We start from the raw sequence: 23,672 nt of genomic DNA, 5'->3' as shown, positions 1-23,672 counted from the left end.
TCAGACTTCATTAGAAGGCAACCTAGCATTTTGCCTTAGAACCCATGGAATTCATTTGAACTTTTCCAGGGAAGAAGAATACAAAGCTTGAATTTTGAGAAAATATCTAGTAATCTGTCACTCTAGAGAATTGCTTAGACTCCTTTATGGTGTCTGAGAATATTTATTTTAACAAAATTCACCAGATAGTTACTCAGTTTTCCAGTCTATCTCATCCTCCGTATACACAGCCTAAATGTCAAAGGAAAGCACCTGAACATCAAAGAGCAGACACTCATTTTACCAGATATCAAATTTATACAATATAACTAAAACTTAAATCATGCAATACAATTTGTGAACATTACAAATATGAAAGCAAATAGTAAACAAAATAACATCCTGTTTAAAAAAAAAAAAAAGGTACATAAACACTAACAAATGGCAAAAGGCAATCACCATTTGTCCTTTAGCAAAATGCAGTTTCTAAAAAATCTCCCTCCTTTAATGTTTAATTTTTGTCTTTATTAAAAAAGACAAACATATTTGCCCACACTCTTCATTAAATGTGCCTGTTTATAAGGCTTATCAGGAATTGTTTCCACAGCAGTTCAAAAATCCGAAGAAAAACTAAGCCAGCAAAGACAGTATTAATATGATTTTTTTTTTTTACTTAGAACACAGTAAGTTGATGATACACAGTAGTAAAACTTTTTTTTTCTTCTAATTTAAAGGTTAGTAGCAAAATAGAGAAGGCAAGGGCACCCCACTCCAGTGCTCTTGCCTGGAGAATCCCAGGGACGGAGGAGCCTTGTTGGGCTGCCGTCTGTGGGGTCGCACAGAGTTGGACACGACTGACGTGACTTAGCAGCAGCAGCAGCAAAATATACTCCTGTGCAGCTTGCTATACAGTGTTGACATAGATTCTGTTACTCTTTTACATATGCCAATACTATGATCATAGGGAAGGAGACAATACTGACCTGCTAACCGACACTGATTCTTGGAGCAATCTCAAAACTTTGCCACATTTCAATCTCAAAATACATTTCAGCTATAATATGAGTGATCTATCACTTAGTAGTAGCTGTCAAAGTAAACTCCGAGATAAAACAAAAACATCTGGAACCATAAACAGAGGAGAACAGTAGCTGAATTTTAATCCAAACCTGGCATGCCCACTTCATTAGGAACAGGAAACACCTAATTAGTACTTGAATGCTTCAGGTTTTTAAAAAGGTTTGTACTTTAGCTCCAAACAGAGATGAGCCAATATGCATTTTGGATGTAAACAAGATTAAAGATCAGGAAGAGCAATAAACATAGCCTCTCCAGAGGAATGTTAGGGAGTTTGGGAACTTACAAAGGGTGACACACTGACATTTCAGGAGAGCTGGTAGAGTTTATTGCTTTAAGATTTATAAGATAATTAAAAGGGGGAATTCAAATACATACAAAATTTACCATTGTAAAAATAAAAGTAAAGGCCCATACAGTCCATTGCTTAGTACAGTGCTGCTTGACATGGGCATACCCCATGGCACAGGACTCTGGTGTGTCCTCCATACAGTAGATGAGCCTCTACTCATCAGTTTTCTTTAAAGGGGCATACCTGGTTGTTCCAAACTCAAGTTAAGTGTGAGATTTGCCTTCTGTGGTACATACCTGATGCTTATGAAAAATAAAAAGCTAAAATAAGGCATCATAAAGAAGGTGGATATGTGGCAAAAGACCAGAATAAAATACATGGGGATTTCTTATAGTTCAACTGAAGTTAATTAAATATGTCTATTTGTAAAAAGATATAATTAGTTTATTTTTAAGCAGCAGTTAATTTGAAAATACTGTTCAATTTCCCCTATTGTTCAATATAAGCTGTTTGACTATCATGACTATCAAATAATGAGACATCCCAGGATGTTATTTTTAAGTAATGCCTCTTTGTTATTCATTTCAAATAATTGATATTAATAAATTTCTAAAAGAAGTATTTGCCTCAGTTCTTCTCCATGATTTATTTTTTAAATTAATGTATTCAATTTAATTGGAGGCTAACTACTTTACAATATTGTGGTGGTTTTTGCCATTAATTGATATGAATCAGCCACAGGTATACTTGTATCCCCCATCCTGAACCTCCCTGGCACAATTTCACTGAATTGGGTTAAAGCAACATACCTGCTCTATACAAAAAGATCTTCTACAGTATATAGAGAGCACCAGAAGCCTTAAAAAATCTTTCCAAGCATGGAATGACTGGAATGTTACACTGATATGAATTAATGTGATGTTTTATAACGTGTAGGGAAAGCAGCAATTCCAATAGAAATTGCATGTATTGCCACCAGGAACTGGTTATTGGGGAATGCATAAAAACTCAGTTGGAATTTTGCATAGAATGTGTGGTACCTCTGTCATATCAGAACTTAATTCTAGGGCAGATGTAAAAATAACATAATGGATTAGTTTTTGCTTGGTATAAAGAGAGCACTTTAGGAGGGGAATTGATTTTTTTTTTTATACTATTTAGCACACTGGACTACTGCTGTATTAGATTTTGTTGTTGTTCTTGTTTAGTTGCTAAGTCATTTCCAACTCTTTTGCAACACCATGGACTGTAGCTCTTCCCAGGAGCTCTAGGTTCCTCTGTCCATGGGATTTCCTAGGTAAGAATACTGGAGTGGGTTGCCATTCCCTTCTCCAGGGAATCTTCCTGACCCAGGGATTGAACTCACATCTCCTGCATTGGCAGGTGGATTTTTTTTATCAGTAGGCCACGAGGGAAATCCTATTAGATTCCTGCTGCTGCTCCTGCTAAGTCGCTTCAGTCATGTCCGACTTTGTGCGACCCCATAGACAGCAGCCCACCAGGCTCCCCCGTCCCTGGGATTCTCTAGGCAAGAACACTGGAGTGGGTTGCCATTTCCTTCTCCAATGAATGAAAGTGAAAAGTGAAAGTGAAGTTGCTCAGTTGTGTCTGACTCTTAGCGACCCCATGGACTGTAGCCCACCAGGCTCCTACATCCATGGGATTTTCCAGGCAAGAGTACTGGAGTGGGGTGCCATTGCCTTCTCCGATTACATTCCTAGGAGGCATAAAAATAATGATAGGTATTTGCCACCGGCCTTTGGCGGGTATCCATTAAGTAAACAGTTAAATATACTTGAGGCCATTTCTTGGGCATCTCAAGCAAAATGGCCCATTTGTTTCTAATCAGTGCAGCAGCTTAGGCATCTGGCCATGTCTAGACAGAGGGTGAGCAATGGAAAATATCCATGATGTGACTGACCCATAATATCAGCCTTTCTCCTTTCATTCATATATATATATATATATATATATCTTGGTCTGTTTAACTGTTGATAGCTTGAAGAAGATTGAAGATGGAAGGAGAGCAAAAAATAATAAAGGGGTATATTTTTTTGCTGCTTAGGTATGTGTTTTTATTGTTGCCTTCTTTACATGTAAGGAACAAACTAGTAGAAAGGTATTAAATAACTTTCTCTACCATCAACAAATCAAAGGAAGAACTAGGTGTGGTAAAACCTACAAACTAGAGCTCTCTATATTTCCTAGAGAACTCTACAGGCAATGTGCTTTTTTCAGAAAGGTGATCTTCAATGCAATGATAATAAATATTGATGATTTGCACATATGAATTACCTCCTCACATTAATTCCTATTAAATCTCGGGTCATCCAAATATAAAGCTATTTCATAGCAATTACAGCTGAAACTGGGTTTGTCTGCATTTTCATTTCTGTCACACCATTTAGAAATAGGATTTTCTGTGTCTTAAAAATTCTTCCACCTACTTACCCCACTAGGATGATCCGGGTTTAATGTGATAATGTTTATGAAGCACTATGAACTCCGTGAAAGAAAAGGGTTATAAATGTGTAACATATTATGTTCAATTATCATTATGATTATTCCCTAAACATTGTGAAGCCCAATCTCTAACTTTTTTCCTGTACATGTAAGGTTCTAATTATCAGCAATGAACACATAGTAATCGATGGTTCCATATTTTAAGAATTTGAGTATGAATTTCAAAGATTTACAACACTAGGTAAGCAGGTAACTGCTACAGCACCCTATTGGTGCCTATGATCAGTTGGAGTTCCGGCGTCAGTGTTCAGGCTGCACAGAAAAAACAATAAAACCTGGTCAAAATTTCATTCCAACAAACGAAATCCAAAATCTACTCCAAAAATAAAAAAAAAAATTCAAAATGAATTTCACTAAAAAACACAAACTGACTTTCTAGTATTTTGCTAAACTATACATTTTCAAGATTTGAATAAAGCTGTGTGCAATAAATGTATTACTTCATTACAAATATCCCTTAATCATATGTTCATTGATGTGACCCTCATTCTATTAAAAGCAAAATTATACAAAGGTGAGTAAAATTGTAGATTTGCATAATTTAAAGCTCAATCAAATTCTCTGGGTGTGATATTGACAATACAAAATTAGCCTAAATTATATTCCCTAACTCTGAAATATGCATTATGAGCCCCGTGTGCATGTTCTACTGTTTTACTACCTATAATGAAATGCATGACTAGCTTAATAAGCAAGACATTTCAAAAACATATTTATTTCCCCTTCACAATCTAAAACGTGAGTAAAGATTAACACCATTTTCTCTGAATCAAAATCTTTGTTAATGATTGCAATTTCCTTTCAGGATGAGATTTCCTTCCCCAACAGGATGGTTATTTAAAAGTAAACTCTCACTTAAAAAAAAAAAAATACTAATAAACATGTCTATAATGTTTTTGAAGGCTAAATTTAAATGTAGAAAATGATTTTTTCTACCCAGGACTCATATTTTCTTCCAAGTGTTGCCTCAAATCTTATTCACTTATATAATATAAACAAAGAGATTGCCTTAAGAACTACTAGGCTTCATCACAGGCATATTTTCAGCTATCAAATCTTTCTTTTGTGGGTAGCTAATTTATTCATGAACAAATGCCAATATTTTATAAATGATTTACCCTGCTAAGTATGACATTTCTATTTTCTTGAAATTTGTTTAATTAGTGATATGCTTCTAATTTGAAAATGGGCATAATTCCCATTATGCCCACATAATGTGCCTTGGTAGTAAAATAAGATCACATCTAAAAGATCATGTTATCCTAACTTGAATAAGAGAAAGATAAAACATGCTGGTCAATGGTCCACTTTAGTCTTAGATTCAATCCAAATTAATTTTATACAGTTATTTGTATGAAGTAGACTCCAATTCTGAAATATGTTCAGAATATGATAAATAAGCAACAGTAATGAGGTTACTTTGAGGTCCAGTTAGATATTAGTACAGTTATATAAAAACAATGCTTCTAATCTGAGAGTAGGAAAAGTAGGCCATTACAAGATAGTGGGATTCATTTTGATATTTGGCAAAACTAATACAATTATGTAAAGTTTAAAAATAAAATAAAATTGGAAGAATAAAAAAAAAAAAAAGAAAACAAGATAGTGGCAGATTAAAAAAAAAGTAACATTTGATTGTTCTTTCTCTAGAGAAAAGCATTGTTTTATAATCATTTTCAGAACGGTCTAGTGCTTATTTTAATAACGTGGTGGTTCTGTGGGAAAAAAAATGGAGATTTAATGAAAATTATAACCACTTAGCCTTATTAGCTTTAAAAATTTCTGACTTACACGTTAGTCAAAACAAATACCAGTGCAAGTCATAGCTCTAAAAATTTCTGACTTACACGTTAGTCAAAACAAATACCAGTACAAGTCATCTTTTTATTGTAAATGGTATCATAATGAGTATCAATCTCTCTCACTTGTATTTAACTCACTTTATTTTTGAGAATGAATTCTTTAATATACCATTTTCTCCTTTATTTAATCTCTAGTTCTTGTAAGAAATATCCTCAAAAGGGATATGGATACCTCTTATTCTCATATGGGGATAAAATACAAAAATATGTTTACCACAACTATATATTAAAGAACAGATGTTTTATATATCAATTATAGAATACTAAATATTTCACTCCTATTAAAATCTATATACACAAACAGAAATGTTAACTTCAAATGTATTTTATAAGGCATAGTAATAATATCTTGTACTTATATTTGTCAAAGAATATGGATCTAACTTATTGATGAGGAAGATCAGGCAAACATAATTTTACTAAAATTAAGGCAGAGAAGTTGAATGACTTCTCAAGGTTAGTAACTGATTTAGCCAGTTAGTAACTGAGAAACCCTGACTACTAGACAAGTCTTCTTCCCACTACTTCATTGTGCCTCCTATAGATGAGTTAAAAATGTCAGTAGACGTTCCTGTGTTCAACACACAGACCTGAAAATTTTGAGCTACGAGTTCTAAAAGTTTTAGAATTTTACTTTCCAGCATGGAAGAGAAAGAAAGGGAAAGGAGAATAAATAAAAACTACTATTCATGGATGCTATGTTAGAAGGCATACTAAGCCATTCTAAGCATTTATGTCACATGTGGAATGCTATATTCTTTCACTACTTCTTATTGTAGATCATACCATGGTAAAAGAGGTAAGCTGCTTATGTTTCTATGCTATTGCAGTAAAAATTCTAGGGTCATATAACCCACCTTTTATACGTGTGTAAGTTACAAAATGATTTGCAAAAGTCAAATTTACTTGAGTTTTGTATACGATGTACATTGGAGATATTTTAATGCAATATTTAAAAGTACAACTATGTTCTTTTCATAACTTTTAACTATTTAATTTTAATGCTTAATTGTTAGAAAAACACTATACAACTCAAAGTAATCATAATATGAAATCAAAATATGGAGAAAATGACAATGAGAGTAATGTAAAAACGTTAAATGTTTATTTGAACATTAAAAATGACCACTTCCAACATTTCCCATTGAAATGCAATTATCAGGAGATTGTAAGATTTGAGTTGCAGGCTTTGATGTATTAATTTTAGTTACTCATCAATGGTGGGATCAACAGGACACTCATTTGTATTGTTTTGGAGAAAGTAAGACCACTTAAATTTGGAAGAATAGGGAAATAGAGAAGGAAAACATAAAATAAGATGCTTTCTTTAAAGTCATAGAGGAATTGGTGAACTTGTTCAAATAACCATTTGTAATACTGAGGTAGTATCCAACTTTAATATACAGGTTATTACTAGTGTTCAAGTATTAAATGTCTAAATCATAAACTTTGGGGTTAATGGATTAAGGAGCATCCGTGAGGTCTGTAAAAAATTCTAAACAATATTTTTCTTTAAATTAAATATAATTTTCAAATGGAATACTATATGGCTGTCAAAAATGAAAAATGTTCCTGTGAGCAACAAATAAACCTTTATGCTACTGTCCCACAGAAAAGAATCCTAGCATAAAATTAAATAAAAATCTGTTAAGGTCTAGTTCCAATATGGTGATGTGAATTTAGCCACAAATAGAAAATTTCTTTCTATGAGTACTTAAGCTTCTCTTCACAGTTTCAAATAGAAAAGAGAGATTGTATTTGTGTAATTTTTAAGTATTACCCCAATCTATGCAAACTTTTAAGGCAGAAGTGATTATTATAGTTGGCTTTAGTCTATTTTGGTTAATTAAATATTACACAGAAATAATCCTGTTAGCAGATCTATGTATTAATAATGGCACAAAGACATGATCCTCTTTCTGATGGAATATGTTACTAATGAGTGAGCTAGCAGTAAGCCTGGACTTGGGACATTTTGTGCAATGGAACAGGAAAACTTAGCAAAAAAAAAAAAAAATCTAAGTCTTCAAAGGGAAGGGAGACTAGTGGGAACTGAAAAGGGAGAAACCTTGAATGGATTTATTATTTGGGTTTCTGGATTCAGCCATGCCTGAATCTATCCTTTGAAGTGTCAATTAAGTCACTCCATAAGTTACCTTTCAAAATTAAGTTTCCCATAAAAGAAAAAATGGCACAAAGATCACCAGGTTGTACAAATACTAGGTAGTGCCTTTTTTTTCTTTTTGTTCCAATTTTACAGCATCAATCCTCATTCCAAGAGTGACAAGCATCTTGGTGTAGAGCCACCATATATTTGCATATCAGCAATATAATAATGCTATGTTTTGACTGATGTGACAATAATGACACATGATTACAGACTTTTATGAGAATGCTGGCTGTTTTCCTGAGTAAAACACAAATGTGAAAGTGAAAAATAAAGCTTAAAGTTTTAATTTAAGAAAGGCTTTCCTTTTGCTTGCCAACTGGAATAGGGTGACTCTTAAGCCAAAAAAAAAAAAAAAATTGTATTGCATGTGTAAATAGGATGGAACATAAAGTGAGTGGTTAAATAGTTATGTGCATTGAGTTAACCCTCCTTAGATTATAGTCACAAAGATCTGTTAATTAATGAATTAGCCCTGTAGACTCTAAAATGCTGAGTGGCAGATCAACCTATTTTGGTTTGTAAGTCTCACTATCTTTCTATCCCTACAACTACAATTTCACCTATTATGTGAGTGACATATAGCTTAAATTCTTAGATCTGTAGATGAGATTTCACATTATAATAATTAGCATGACAGCTTTTGGTCATTGCAAATATTCTTTTAACAATGCAGTCGTAAGTGGTGTAAACCAATCCACGAAAACCAGGCCCAAAAGTATAAACTAATGTTTGTCATATCTTTCTAAGAAAGAAATAGAAGCAGAATATATGGTATAATCTGACAAGTATTTCAGAGGAGAGAAGTATGATATGAGTTGGGAAGTACAATCAGTTAAAATAATGATCCTTTGGAGGATGAAGAAAATTAGAGACAAATACTTCGTGGGAAAAAAAGTAAAAAGAAGGAGTCTGTCTAATGAATCTAACAAGTAAAAACATATTGCTTTAAATAAAGATGCTATGCTATGATTTTTTTTCTGTGGGGTATGTGCTACAGCCTTTTTCCACTGATAATGCCAGTTGCAGTAAAGTTTCTCTGGGTGGTAATAGTCTCCCATTCTTAAAGGAAATATTTAAGAGGAAAGAGGACCCATTTCTCACAATCCTTCTAATTTCTAACAAGCTATGTATCTCTGCTTTACAAGAGAACATTTCTACTTAACAATGGGAATATTAGAGTGCCTGTGTATGTCTTCCAACACAGTACAAGACATCAAAGGGGAGGGAAACTAATGATTATGAGGGTAAGGCAGGAAACAGTCCATAAAAAGAAAGATGTAGACCACACCCTGGTGGGAGTTAGTAGAAACGATTATAGAGAAATTCTATCTGTTCTCCTTCGACTTTTTCTTGCCATATCACTTATGTGGCAAGGCATTATATGTAATTTCTCTTTTCCAGTCAACTTACTTGCTCCTACCATCACTTTCATTGATACTTTATCAAATTCTTCAATGACAATCTTAGCTGAAGGGCAATTGTTTTCAATAAATATTGATATGTCATCTTAAGATCTTTGGAAAAGTGCTGTTTTGGTTACCAAATGAGCAGCAAAGAGAGAAGATAATGAGGTATAAAAGGTCAAGGAAGGAGAGACCAATGTTCAAATTGATTTTGAGAAAATAAATATGAATAAAAATATTCATATATATATTTAATAGTATAAATATATTTGAAATTATCTATTATAGAGTGCCTGATGAACTATGGAATGAGGTTCATGACATTGTACAGGAGACAGGGATCAAGACCATCCCCATGGAAAAGAAATGCAAAAAAGCAAAATGGCTGTCTGGGGAGCCCTTACGAATAGCTGTGAAAAGAAGAGAAGTGAAAAGCAAAGGAGAAAAGGAAAGATATAAACATCTGAATGCAGAGTTCCAAAGAATAGCAAGAAGAGATAAGAAAGCCTTCCTCAGCGATCAATGTAAAGAAATAGAGGAAAACAACAGAATGGGAAAGACTAGGGTTCTCTTCAAGGAAATCAGAGATACCAAAGGAATATTTTATGCAAAGATGGGCTCAATAAAGGATAGAAATGGTATGGACCTAACAGAAGCAGAAGAGATTAAGAAGGGATAGCAAGAATACACAGAAGAACTGTACAAAAAAGAGCTTCACGACCCAGATAATCACGATGGTGTGATCACTCACCCAGAGCCAGATATCCTGGAATGTGAAGTCAAGTGGGCCTTAGAAAGCATCACTACAAACAAAGCTAGTGGAGGTGATGGAATTCCAGTTGAGCTATTCCAAATTCTGAAAGATGATGCTGTGAAAGTGCTGCACTCAATATGCCAGCAAATTTGGAAAACTCAGCAGTGACCACAGGACTGGAAAAGGTCAGTTTTCATTCCAATCCCAAAGACAGGCAATGCCAAAGGATGCTCAAACTACTGCACAATTGCACTCATCTCACACGCTAGTAAAGTAATGCTCAAAATTCTCCAAGACAGGCTTCAGGAATATGTGAACCATGGACTTCCGGATGTTCAAGCTGGTTTTAGAAAAGGCAGAGGAACCAGAGATCAAATTGCCAACATCCGCTGGATCATAGAAAAAGCAAGAGAGTTCCAGAAAAGCATCTATTTCTGCTTTATTGACTATGCCAAAGCCTTTGACTATGTGGACCACAATACACTGTGGAAAATTCTGAAAGAGATGGGAATACCAGACCACCTGATCTGCCTCTTGAGAAATTTGTATGCAAGTCAGGAAGCAACAGTTAGAACTGGACATGGAACAGCAGACTGGTTCCAAATAGGAAAATGAGTTCGTCAAGGCTGTATATTGTCACCCTGTTTATTTAACTTCTATGCAGAGTACATCATGAGAAATGTTGGACTGGAAGAAGCACAAGCTGGAATCAAGACTGCCAGGAGAAATATCAATAACCTCAGATATGCAGATGACACCACCCTTATGGCCAAAAGTGAAGAGGAACTAAAAAGCCTCTTGATGAAAGTGAAAGTGGGGAGTGAAAAAGTTGGCTTAAAGCTCAACATTCAGAAAACGAAGATCATGGCATCTGGTCCCATCACTTCATGGGAAATAGATGGGGAAACAGTGTCAGACTTTATTTTTCTGGGCTTCAAAATCACTGCAGATGGTGACTGCAGCCATGAAATTAAAAGATGCTTACTCCTTGCAAGGAAAGTTATGACCAACCTAGATAGCATATTCAAAAGCGGAGACATTAATTTGCCAACAAAGGTTCATCTAATCAAGGCTATGGTTTTTCCTGTGGTCATGTATGGATGTGAGAATTGGACTGTGAAGAAGGCTGAGCGCAGAAGAATTGATGCTTTTGAACTGTGGTGTTAGAGAAGACTCTTGAGAGTCCCTTGGACTTCAAGGAGATCCAACCAGTCCATTCTGAAGGCGATCAACCCTGGGATTTCTTTGGAAGGAATGATGCTAAAGCTGAAACTCCAGTACTTTGGCCACCTCATGCGAAGAGTTGACTCATTGGAAAAGACTCTGATGCTGGGAGGGATTGGGGGCAAGAGGAGAAGGGGACGACAGAGGATGAGATGGCTGGATGGCATCACTGACTCGATGGACATGAGTCTGAGTGAACTCCGGGAGTTGGTGATGGACAGGGAGGTCTGGCGTGCTGCGATTCATGGGGTTGCAAGGAGGACACGACTGAGTGACTGATCTGATCTGATCTGATTATGAATATATATATACATATATTAAATTACATCATAAAATATGTGTTCTTTTTAACATAGGGGCATCAAGATTGTGTCTGCTACTTTTATAGTCAAACAACATTTTATTCACCTTGCTTTTAATTCTTCAGTGACATCTTCACCAAACACTGTATAGGTGAGATCATGAATTTTGCATATTAGAATGGTAAGCTTATATTCTTTGAATAAGCTCTCACTTTTTTTTCCTGAATAAAAATTGTTCACAGGGGGAAAAGGGATGTTTTATAGGTTTAACTCTTATACCAAAGTTTGGTTTACTTTTCACATGTGGGTTGGATTTAATATCCACTTCTGGTATGTTAGTCTCAAAAGAAGGGAAAATCATTTAAGATTCCATCCTATTTACTGAAAAATATCAGATTAAAAATATATTCCAGTGTTAAATCATGTTTTGTCATTGTCAAACATGTAGGCAAAAAATTAAATATGAAAATTATTCAAAGAGATTGACATTCCTTTTGCAAAAGCATTTACTAGATTTTTTTGTTTGGCTTTCTTCCCCCAAAAAATGCACTGGCAGAAAATAGAGCAATGTGCCTTTGTATTTTATGATGTTATTACAATAAACATTTCAAAATAATATTTTATTTTGTTACTAGAAAGCCAGTTCATGAAGGCTATTTGTTTTCCAAAATTTAGGAGCTTCATGTTCTGGATTTGTTTTATCTGTTATTAAGATGACAATATCAATTTTTAACATTTAAGAAACATGTACTGTACCAGTAGCTCTAAACAATGAAATACAGTCATACAAAGGTTAACTAAGTATAAACATGCAAAAGGAGAAGTCTCCCTTCAATCATAAAGTGATGTTTTTTTCTGTTCAGCAGTTCATGTTACTGCTGTTCATGCTAATTAATTAAAGGAGCTGTTGCTGTAATGTGCAAACAGGGAATCTGAGAAACTGAGAGGGCTTTTAGATCTCCAAGTGAAGTTAAGTCAGTCTTGACACAAGCAATAAAATGTAATGAAATCACTTGTCATTGCTAAGCTTGTGAAAACTGTGAAGTTTGACTAGGGAGTAAAAGGATTATAATTATATTTCCAATAGGATAATAACTAAATGGCAGAACGCAGTAAAGAGAAGATGTCACTTTGTTAGCTAATGGTACTGCAGTTTGGCTTTAGTTTTTACCATCTCACTTGTAGTTGTGCTAATTTAATTTACTTTAATCAGCAAAAGTGCACTACACAAATGGTATTTGGGTGTCATTTGCAAAAATCATTGATCTGAAGGTACACTTAATGAGAACTGATATGTTTATTTTATGTGAAAAGGAGATTAATTGATAAAACGGTTGATGTGTGTCTTGCAGGCCTCCAACTTTGTTATGAGAATCTGGGTTGGAGGATATTAGTATACATCCTTCACTTCCAGAAATAGTGGACACTGCTATCAGAATGGGTGTGTATTCATTTTTTGATCTCCTTATAGTATACAGGAGGAGTTGCTATATAGACCATTAAAATATAAGGAATACAGAAATCCTTTTATCAGAAGGTGATCTATGCATAATAACTTGTCTGTCAAACAACACTCAAAGCATAAAAGACATAAAATAACTAAGCTGAAGAGATCTAGAATACATATAAGTATAGCAGTACATGGGCAGTTTGTGGAAATTATCATAAAACTGTACAGGACTTTATTACTTAGAATGATAGCCAAGCAACATTCTTCCAAATCCTCTTTAAGTCCTCTCAAGGAAATGTTACAATGCAACTAATTGAATTTCAAAGAGAAATCACTAAGTGAATGACAGATTTGTATCCAACAGAGATACTGACAATAGGAAGAAAAAAGACTTCACTGATGCTGGAATTATTTGCTGCGATGGAGATGGGTTGTGAAAATAGCATTGTATTAGCATGCAGGAATTGACCCTCACAGACAATTCTAGGGAATAATCATCCAAGTTAAAAAATTTCCTGTTAAAGAATGTGGAACAAGCTGCCACAAACCAGAAGGAGGGAAGTGAAAAAGATGAAAATAGCATCAAAATATGTCAAAAAAGAAAGATAACACAAAAGAACAAAATTATCAGGCAGAAAGGAAAAATAGTGGTTAAAATTGCATTTTATGTCCACCAACCATTATATATTGTCTCAAGTTCCTAGGTACATATAAAAGTAATTTCTCAATTCTGTACATCTTAAACAAAAAAGTAATATTATTGGGATGTTGGGAGAGGGTTGGATGATTTGGGACAATGGCATTGAAATATGTATAATATCATATGTGAAACGAGTCACCAGTTCACCAGTCCAGGTTCAATGCACGATACTGGATGCTTGAGACTGGTGCACTGGGACGACCCAGAGGGATGGTATGGGGAGGGAGGAGGGAGGAGGGTTCAGGATGGGGAACACATGTATACCTGTGGCAGATTCATTTTGATATATGGCAAAACCAATACAATATTGTAAAGTTAAGTAAAATAAAATTTAATAAAAACAGAATGAAAAAACAAAACAAAAAATATCATTTGAATTTATTGATTCAATGAACTATTTTTAAGATTAATTATGATAATATTTTCAGGCATCTATTCACCTAGTTAATAGAATAAATCAATTTCTGCTCATAAAGTAATTTCTTTTAGATATTAAATTGTGATTCTACTATCATATTAATATAAGGCATTTACTCTAGTTTTTCATAAATTGATGATAAGAACTTTATCATTTATCATACTTATATATTGTGCTAAGGAAGGTGAGAATATGAACTTTTTCATTTTTACCATATTTATTCAAGAATACTATTTAACATAACCCAAAAGGCAGATATTTGATAAAAGTTATTAACCATCATATTTTACCATATATATGGAAAATATTAACCACAAATGCTAGAAAATTTGACTTATAATTTGAAAAGTATATATAAGTTAATCTCCTTGCTTTAAAATTGTTCTATCTCAATCCTTTTAAAAGTAGACCAAATTTTCTCATATTTAGCTAGCAAAAACTAAGGAAGATTATTAAAATTATACTCACTGAATACAAATATTAAATGTGCCCTCTCCTAATCACAAGTTAATATCAAAAGCCATTCTTTGAAGACTTCACTAAAATAAAAGACTGAGCCAAATAGTGAATGTAACTTTTCCTTATATCATCTAATTGGCCTTCTATGAATAAGTTATCTGTTTGTTGCACTGAAATGCAACTTTAGGACAGTTCAAAATTTATATTTATTTCAGAGTCAGGAAAGATGCTATTACTGGGGACTAAAGGAATTTGTATATAATACAGATAGATATAGATAAAGATTCATGGGCTTCCCTGGTGGCTCAGACAGTAAAGAATCCGCCTGCATTGTGGGAGACCTGGGTTGGATCCCTGGGTTGAGAAGATCCCCTGGAAAAGGAAATGGCAACCCACTGCAGTATTCTTGACTGGAAAATCCCATGGACAGAGGAAACACACACACACAGATATATATATATATATAGATATATAGATATATAGATATATATATGTATATATAATAGCTATGAATGGTGAGTATAAGATTAAAGGATAATAAAGATACAACCTGCTGATAGTTTACCTTCTACAGTTCCAAAGATGACCTTATATCTCACTTAAAGAAGGGCCCAATCAAGCTCAATGCTCCTTAAAGATTCAGTCTATATTTGTGTTTTACAGATTCACTAGGGACCATATGCTTCAGACTTGCTCAATCCTACCTTGGACCTGTGGTGGCAACCTTAAATAGTGGTAGCCCACAAATAGTGGGGATTTATTTATCAATTTCACAGTGGTAAATTGATTGGATAAACACCGAGTCTCATTCAAATTGGCTTTGCTCACACAGACACAGCCTTTAAGTTGAGAGAAGAAAGTAGGTAAGCTAAAGAGGCACAAGACAAAGCAAAAGCTTTATGAGCTACACATGCATGTTTCCACACCTAGTAAAGTTAATACATTAGTTAAGTCTATCCAGCTGCAGCAGAATCAGGCATTCCCAGAAGATCCATGATCTTTGACACTCCTAGATTTGCAAAGATGATGTGCAAAACTTCACGAGTGAGGATTTCTAAATTTTCTGAAACTGCCACATAAAATGGTGATCCACAGACAAACCCACATGGATCTTTTGGTCATATCTGGTTCTGTTGTCTTCATATTGATCCAGTCATTACACTATGGAAAGGCACTGATTAGTTAAACCTCCAAAAGGTAACATTTCTATGGTTGTTTCCTTTTTGAAAGTTAGGTAATTTTTTTTCTTTTTTTATTAGAGTGAGACATGAATATGAAAATAAATGTAATCTGCATACAGAGGGCTAGAAAACTGTATTAGAAAGACACAGAGAAACTCCAGTGGTCAAATTTCAATTTTTAATTTTAGTTGTGTTTGCACTCCAATGAGACTATATTGATTTGTTTTGCCTATTTTCTTACTACTAAATACTTTTAAATATTTTAAAGGATCTAAGCAATTATGGGAATCCTACAAATTATGAATTACAAGTCCTGCTTTTATTTTCATAGTCAGTTTCTAAAATATGTAAATTTGGCACCAGAACTTAAATATTGATAAAAATGTTGCCTAGAATACTTTGCAAATATTGATAGGTTATGATTATTGTACCACTGTCTTTTAAAAACAGTAAAGTAGCAAGATTTAAAAACTGTATTATTGTACACTTATAAAAAGGTAAATTATATTCACATTTTGTATTTTTAGAATATGCCTAACTTCTAAATGTACATTCTTTTAACAAGTAAACATACAAGAAATTTCCTCACATTGTGTATGTAAAATTCTTAGTCCCTAAATACATAGTCTCAATAAACATTACAGACTTTTACCCTATCATGAAGTAAGAAAAGTTTAACTTATTTATTTACGTTACTTATATGAAAAGTATCAACAAAGGAGCTCATCCTCATCCAATCCTCTGGGATCACATATTAAGCAGTTGTAGAAAGAAGTACACTATTTACTGTACCTTGCATAGCAGTACTATCATGTAGAGTTCCAGTGTTTTCTATTTCAATATCTGGAATCACAGTATCTGAAAGAAGTGACACTCAAGATTAAGGCATATTCAATTTTTCCTGACTCCATTTGAGTAAAAACTCTCAGCTGGTCAGGGTCTTGGTCCTATAGTAAACACGAGACTTTGAGTGGCGTTTTGATTTTTTTTTATGTCAATATATATATATATATATATATATATTTTATTTTATTTTATTTTATTTTTAAACTTTACATAATTGTATTAGTTTTGCCAAATATCAAAATGAATCCACCACAGGTATACATGTGCTCCCCATCCTGAACCCTCCTCCCTCCCCATACCATCCCTCTGGGTCATCCCAGTGCGCTAGCCCCAAGCATCCAGTATCGTGCATTGAATGTCAATATATTTTTAATGGTAGTGTTTAGAGAACCACTGACTGAAACTTCCCAGCCTGGCCATGCACTATAGTAAACACAGGCATGAGTTATCTTACAAAAGGTGGTCCTGGTAAGGAATGCAGAACTAACAAGCTACTAACAACTGGAAGAATTCTGGAAAGGTCAAAAGGAGAGAGGAAACACCAGTCCATATGTCCTACCAACCTCCTAGAATCCTTCTCACTGGAATCTATCTTTGCTGAGTGATGTGCATGCCACTAGAAAGGACCCTGAGTCAAGAGTGATTGGCCAGAGACAACTTGGAAACTAATCTAACTATCATAAAATCCAAGACTGTGAGCCACATGGCAAAGCAGTTCTCCTGGGTTCCCTTACCCTCCTGCTGTCCACCTAGGGGGGCCCCTTCCCAATAAAGTAACTTGTGCCTCCTTGGACAATCCATTGCCAAGTGTTAGGCAAGAGCTCACTCTTGTGCCCTAGAAAGGGTCCCCTTTCCTATAACAGTAAGAAGGAGGATTATAAACCTTAGTTAAATTCTACAATTGGGCATATATTTCCAGGTATATAGTAAATACTTCTTTATTCATTTTACTCTCTAGAGATAAACCTCAGGAAAATAATATATCCATATAAACCCCCTCAGACTATCAGGTAACATGCTCTATGAAATAAAGAAAAAGTTAATATAATTACCCCATTCTTATGTATATTTTCCATTTGTGAAATGTGATAGATGATGATTATCTCTATGGTAAATGTACATGAACACTAAAACACAGACTATGATTTCTGGTCTTTATTTAGTACTGGCTCTTGGGACCAAGAGATACATGAATTGTTTAAAACAAAAACAAAAAAAATAAAAACTTGAGGAGAAGAAACAAGGAGATGGGTTTCTTATTTTCAATTTTCAATATGATTACCTAAAAGTTATTCATATTCATGAAACACAGTTTAATATGTTCATTTCTATATATAAATTGCTCAGACCCCCTTGGGTAATATAATAACAGAAGCCTATGTATCATCCAATGTCATCAAGGATTAATGTGAGAAAGAAATTATTTGAATACAAGTTACCCACATGCTGTAAAAACAGCCTCTTTTCCTTTATAACAGAGAACACTGGAGCTACAGTGGAATTCACATATGGGTGGATTTCAAATATATAAAAAAACTCAAGGGTCCTCATAATTACATCTTCAGAGCCTCAAATAATGAGTGTACTGAACATTTGCTCCATTTCTGATTCCCATTGTCTAAGATGTTCCACAGTATGAAATATCGATGTATTATTATTTATCCTCTCTCTTTTGTGTCTCAATGAGGCATAGCTGTCATGAGCTAATAATCTAGTTCTGTATTCCTATTGACTGTGATGACAATGATTTAAGATAGTCACAGCAAAAAGGGAATTGAATTTTTAGGAGGTAAAAATATGATTGAACATTTGTATGGAATTGTCTATTTGTTCTCAGTATATGGCACTTGAAGAAACACTATTTCAGTTCATGCTTGTGTCTTATCATGTACGGAATGTGTGTACATGCATGTATGAAATTCTTAGGCTCATCCTTTTTATATACACATATCAGTTAAATATACCAGCTGTTAATATGCTATGAAAGAAGAACTTGAGTAGCCTATGAGATAAAATTATGTTGTAGACTTTCATCATTTAAAATAGAATCAGAAAAATTTGGAATTAAGAGATTTCATGAGAAGCACCTCTTCTCACAGGAGCTCCAGTAATTTATTTAGAACATTCTTTTTCAACCAGGCACTCTTGAAGCCCTCATCACTGATACAATCCGCACTAAAGGAACCACCTTTCTAAAAGCTCATTAAAATAAATGAAACATTAAAACAAAGAGCACATTTTATCATGAATGGAGATAAAATGCATTTTAAGTGTAGGGAAGTTATCAATATTACTTCTGCAAAAACCAGGAGGATTCCCTGTTACTCCTAAACTATTATATTTATATCTCCCAGGATAGGGATTATTTTGACAGATTAAATTAATGACCTAAAACACTTGGCTTCAAATTGATGTATTAATTGTGTGCTTAGTCACTCATTCATGCCCAGTTCTTTGCGACCTCATGGACTGTAGCCCTCCAGGATCCCCTTTCCATGGAGATTCTCCAGGCAAGAATACTAGAGTGGATTTTCATGCCCTCCTTCATGGGATCTTCCGAACCCAGTGATCGAACCCAGTTCTCTTTACCATTTGAGCCACTTGGGAAGCCCTGATGTATTAATTGTTCCTGGACAAAATCTCTCCCATTCCATCTCCCTCCCTAACCCCCTCCCCTTTGTGTACCCTAATTGTGAAGTTCCAATTCACACATTACCTTTCAACATCCTTAGTCCACTGTCACTAGTAGTGGCTTGCTTAAATGCTTGCTCCACTTGCTCCCTGCACTTTGATTCAAATTCCAAGGCTTCTTGTAGTTTTTTCTTTGCTTTTTTCTCCTTCTTTAGGCGCTTTTGCATGGTAGCTAAAATATGGAAAGGGAAGTAGTTTTCAAAGGCTTGGTCATTGAAATCAAGTTGCCAGTTTTGATGAATTATAAAAAATATATACAGAGATTCAGGTAGATATATAAATGTATGATTAGCTTCTGTTGATTCCAGTTATCATTAGACTCAACCAAAGAATATTCAGTCATATAACTGATTTGTTATTGCTTTCACATCTCCAGTAAGTAAGCTCTATAATACACATGCATTTGTACAATGTTGGTGGTAGTACTGGAAAACTGTTTTCTACCTTGACTACATGGATTTAGTGATAACATGAAATATTTTATAAACTTGTTAAGAAAAGTATTCTTATTATTCATCAGGTTATTCCTATACATACTTAAAAATACAAAAAAAAATCCTGAAAGTATTTATTGAGTTTCAAAACATGGTATGTTTTTTAAAACTTACAATGTCCAGGGTCTATTTCTCTGAGATGTTACTACTTTTAAGGGAAAATATCTATCTCTTTAAGTATATGCACATATCATGGGACTCTGCATCTCTCCATATATTTATATTTGAACCTATCTACACATTTTAAAGAGAATAATATTCAGCAATCATTTTATTAAGCAATCTATAAAAGCACAATAGCATTTTTCATAAACAGTAAAGGAAATGAAGAGTTACAAACAATTATAACTCAACTCTCAAGGCTTTTTATCCTAACAAGAAACTTTAACTGCCTTAATGTATAATTGTTACTATACTCTGAAACCTTGAAATCTGTGATAATTTCTCAAATAGAATTAGTGAACTTTAGTAATAATATTGGTACACAGCAGGGCTTTAACAGGGTTCTAAGCAAACCGACCTTCATATTCTTCCAAAATCAGTTTGTAAAAATTAAGATATTAATATCATGGCAATAAAAAATTATTCAAGGAACATTAAGCAAAATTATAAATTATATGATATTTTAAAAGTTAAAATATTCATATACATTTAAAATATTTCAGTCACAGTAAACTGAATATGATGCTAATTTGAATTTCAATTGCTTTATCTCACATTTCAATGTCTTTCCATATAAATGACCTTCACAACTTGAAAAGAGTCAGTTACTCATCTAAATGTGTGCATATTTCAGAGGACTAAGGTAATAACAAGATGAAAATCTTGAAATAAAAACACTGAGAATGTATAATTCTTGTTCCATTTTTGATAAAAGGCTGATAAATAAGGTTAAACATAAAAATATTTTACTATTATAATTGTACAATATTACATCTACTATGTCTAGGAATTTTTAAAAGAAAATAGATGTGTTATCAATTACAAAGATTGACCTGAAGAGTCTATAAGGAGTAAACAGAAATCAGTATGGGTAGATCCCTAAAAGTTAGATGCCAATTTTAATGTATGTAGTTTTTCATAAATCAATTTGTGAATGTTAGTATATTAAACATATAATTATTTCATTTTTGTTGTTGTTTAATCACTGTCATGTCTGATTCTTTTGAGACCCCATGGACTGCAACCTGACAGTCTCCTCTGTCCATGGGATTTTCTAGACAAGAATACTGGAGTGGGTTGTTATTTCCTTCTCCAGGGTATCTGCCTGACCCAGGGATCAAACCCATGTCTCCTGCATTGCAGGTGGATTCTTTATCACTGAGCCATCAGGGAAGCCAATAATTATTTGTTACTTTAGTATAAATAATTTCCCTACAAAAAAAATGTGCTTTTATGACTCTTAATCATAATAATTCACAATTGCCCTCTGCTCTTTCATAGTAGCAGATTAGTTACCTTGCTTGTTTAACTTATAAGCAGAGTACATCATGTGAAATACCAGCTGGATGAACCACAAGCTGGGATGAAGATTGCCAGGAGAAATTTCAACTGCTTCAGATATGCAGATAACCCCACCCTAATGTCCAAAAGTGAAGAGGAACTAAGGAGCCTCTTGATGATGATGAAAGAGGAGAGTGAAAGCTGACTTGAAACTCAACATTCAAAAAACTATGATCATGGAATCTGATCTCACCACTTCATGGCAAATAGAAGGGGAAAAGTGGAAGCAGTGACAGGTTTTCTTTTTATGGGGCTGTAAAATCACTTCTGGAGAAGGCAATAGCACCCCACTCCAGCACTCTTGCCTGGAAAATCCCATGGATGGAGGAGCCTGGTGGGTTGCAGTCCATGGGGTTGTGAAGAGTCGGACACGACTGAGCGACTTCACTTTCACTTTTCACTTTCATGCATTGGAGAAGGAAATGGCAGCCACTCCAGTGTTCTTGCCTGGAGAATCCCAGGGATGGGGGAGCCTGGTGGACTGCCGTCTATGGGGTCGCACAGAGTCGAACATGACTGAAGCGACTTAGCAGCAGAAACAGCAGCAAAATCACTGCAGAGGATGACTGCAGTCATGAAATTAAGAGACACTTTTTTTTGGATGGAAGCTGTGACAAACCTAGACAGTATATTAAAAAGCAGAGACATCAGTTTGCCAATAAATTTCCGTATAGTCAAAGCTATGGTTTTTCCAGTAGTCATATACGGATGAGTGTGTTGGACCACAAAAAAGGCTAAGTGCAGAAGAATTGATGCTTTCAAATTGTGCTGCTGGAGAAGACTCTTGAGAGTCTCTTGGACTAAAAGGAGAGCAAACCAGTCAATCCTAAAGGAAAACAACACTGAACATTCATTGGAAGGACTGATGCTGGAGATGAAGCTCCCATAATTTGGCCACCTGGTATGAAGTGCCAACACATTGGAAATGACCCTGATGGTGGGAAAGATTGAAGGCACAAGGAGAAGAGAGAGGCACAGGATGAAATGAATACATAGCATCACCAACTTAGTGTACATGAATTTGAGCAAACTGTGGGAGATAGAGGAGGACAAGGAAGCCTGCTATGCTGCAGTCCACGGAGTTACAAAGAGTCAGACACGACTTACTGAATGAACAGCAATCATAATAATACATATCGCATACCAAATATCAAAAATGTACTAATTTCTCCAAACCTTAGAAAGATAATTTAGCCTTTGTTTTCTAGTATTTAATGACTTCAGCAAGATAAGATAATGTTTAATTCTTCTGAAATGCAAAGGTTAAATTTCCATTTTGAACTAAGCTTATAATTTCTAGGCCTTAAGGAAAATATCTATAAAATTTAAACTTCTTGATACAAATTTATGAATATAATGTTATTTTGGAATAATATAAAGTTAGTGGATTTTACTTAAATGGAGTAATCCTTCCTTGTTTAGGGAAGTATTATGTGGGTTGTAAATTTTCTCTCCCTTTTTTGCCTCTCCTTCATACTCTTTAACTCTTACTTAACGTTTGCTTTGTGATCATTCTAGAGAAGATTAAGCAAAGAAAGGAAAGAAGCTAAAAACACAGTAACCACTTGCTGCTGTATAGTAATTTATGGGAAATATAGGAAGAGGTGGAAATTATTGGTTAAAGTAAAATTTTGAATTTTCTTTGATTTTGATACAAGCTAGTCTCATTATCCATGTCTGCAGATTATCAAATGTCTACCCATTGTTGAAAAGGTATTTCTATTTCTGAACAGTATTTCTTCATTCTTTCCCTTTGTGTCTATATGCTACCCTATTTCAGTCCTCTTCACCACTGTCTAGATGACAGCAATCTCCTTTTATATAGCTTCCTTGTTTCTAACCTCACTCTAAGGCCCCTTCTAATCTATTCCCAACACTGGAGTGTTTTATCTAATTAAAATCAGACCAGATCATTCCCCTGTTTATCTTTTAATACTTCCCATAATCTACAGGTCAAAATCCAAGGTAATATTTTCCATAATTAAAAATCTCCTTCATAATTCAGCTTCAACTTTCTGCATCGTCTCTCAACATTTACTTTATAAAAGTCAGAGCCACAGTAATAAAAAACTGTATATAGTTCCCCATGTTTGAGGCTTCTTGCCTCTATGCTTGGGCTTCCCTGGTGGCTCAGTTGGTAAATAACTCATCTGCAATGTGGGAGACTTGGATTCAATCCCTGGGCTGGGAAAATCTTCTGGGGAAGGGAACGGCTACCCACTCCAGTATTCTGGCCTGGAGAAGTCTATGGACTGTGTAGTCAGGCTCATTGGTGCAGAATGAACAAACTGCTCAGGTACTTTCATGCCCTTTCTTTCTTGGCTTACTGATTCTTCAAGACTCA

General features: G+C 34.5%; 1 protein-coding gene across 1 annotated transcript in view; it reads right to left on the bottom strand.

Moving 5' to 3' along the window:
• Positions 1 to 3,992: 3,992 nt before the first annotated feature.
• Positions 3,993 to 23,672, bottom strand: part of DACH2 (dachshund family transcription factor 2) — an 856,348-nt gene continuing 836,668 nt past the window's right edge. Inside the window, exons 11-13 of the mRNA XM_027534851.1 lie at positions 19,357 to 19,503; positions 16,587 to 16,652; positions 3,993 to 4,123 (exon numbers count right to left, since the gene is read on the bottom strand). Coding sequence (XP_027390652.1) covers positions 4,119 to 4,123; positions 16,587 to 16,652; positions 19,357 to 19,503 — 218 coding nt within the window. The 3' untranslated portion in view covers positions 3,993 to 4,118. The remainder of the gene's footprint in view (positions 4,124 to 16,586; positions 16,653 to 19,356; positions 19,504 to 23,672) is intronic.

The sequence above is a fragment of the Bos indicus x Bos taurus genome, chromosome X (assembly GCF_003369695.1).
Source record: "Bos indicus x Bos taurus breed Angus x Brahman F1 hybrid chromosome X, Bos_hybrid_MaternalHap_v2.0, whole genome shotgun sequence".
NCBI classification, from domain to species: domain Eukaryota; kingdom Metazoa; phylum Chordata; class Mammalia; order Artiodactyla; family Bovidae; genus Bos; species Bos indicus x Bos taurus.
Note: the sequence above shows the minus strand (reverse complement) of the source record. Positions and strands in the feature narration are given on the sequence as shown.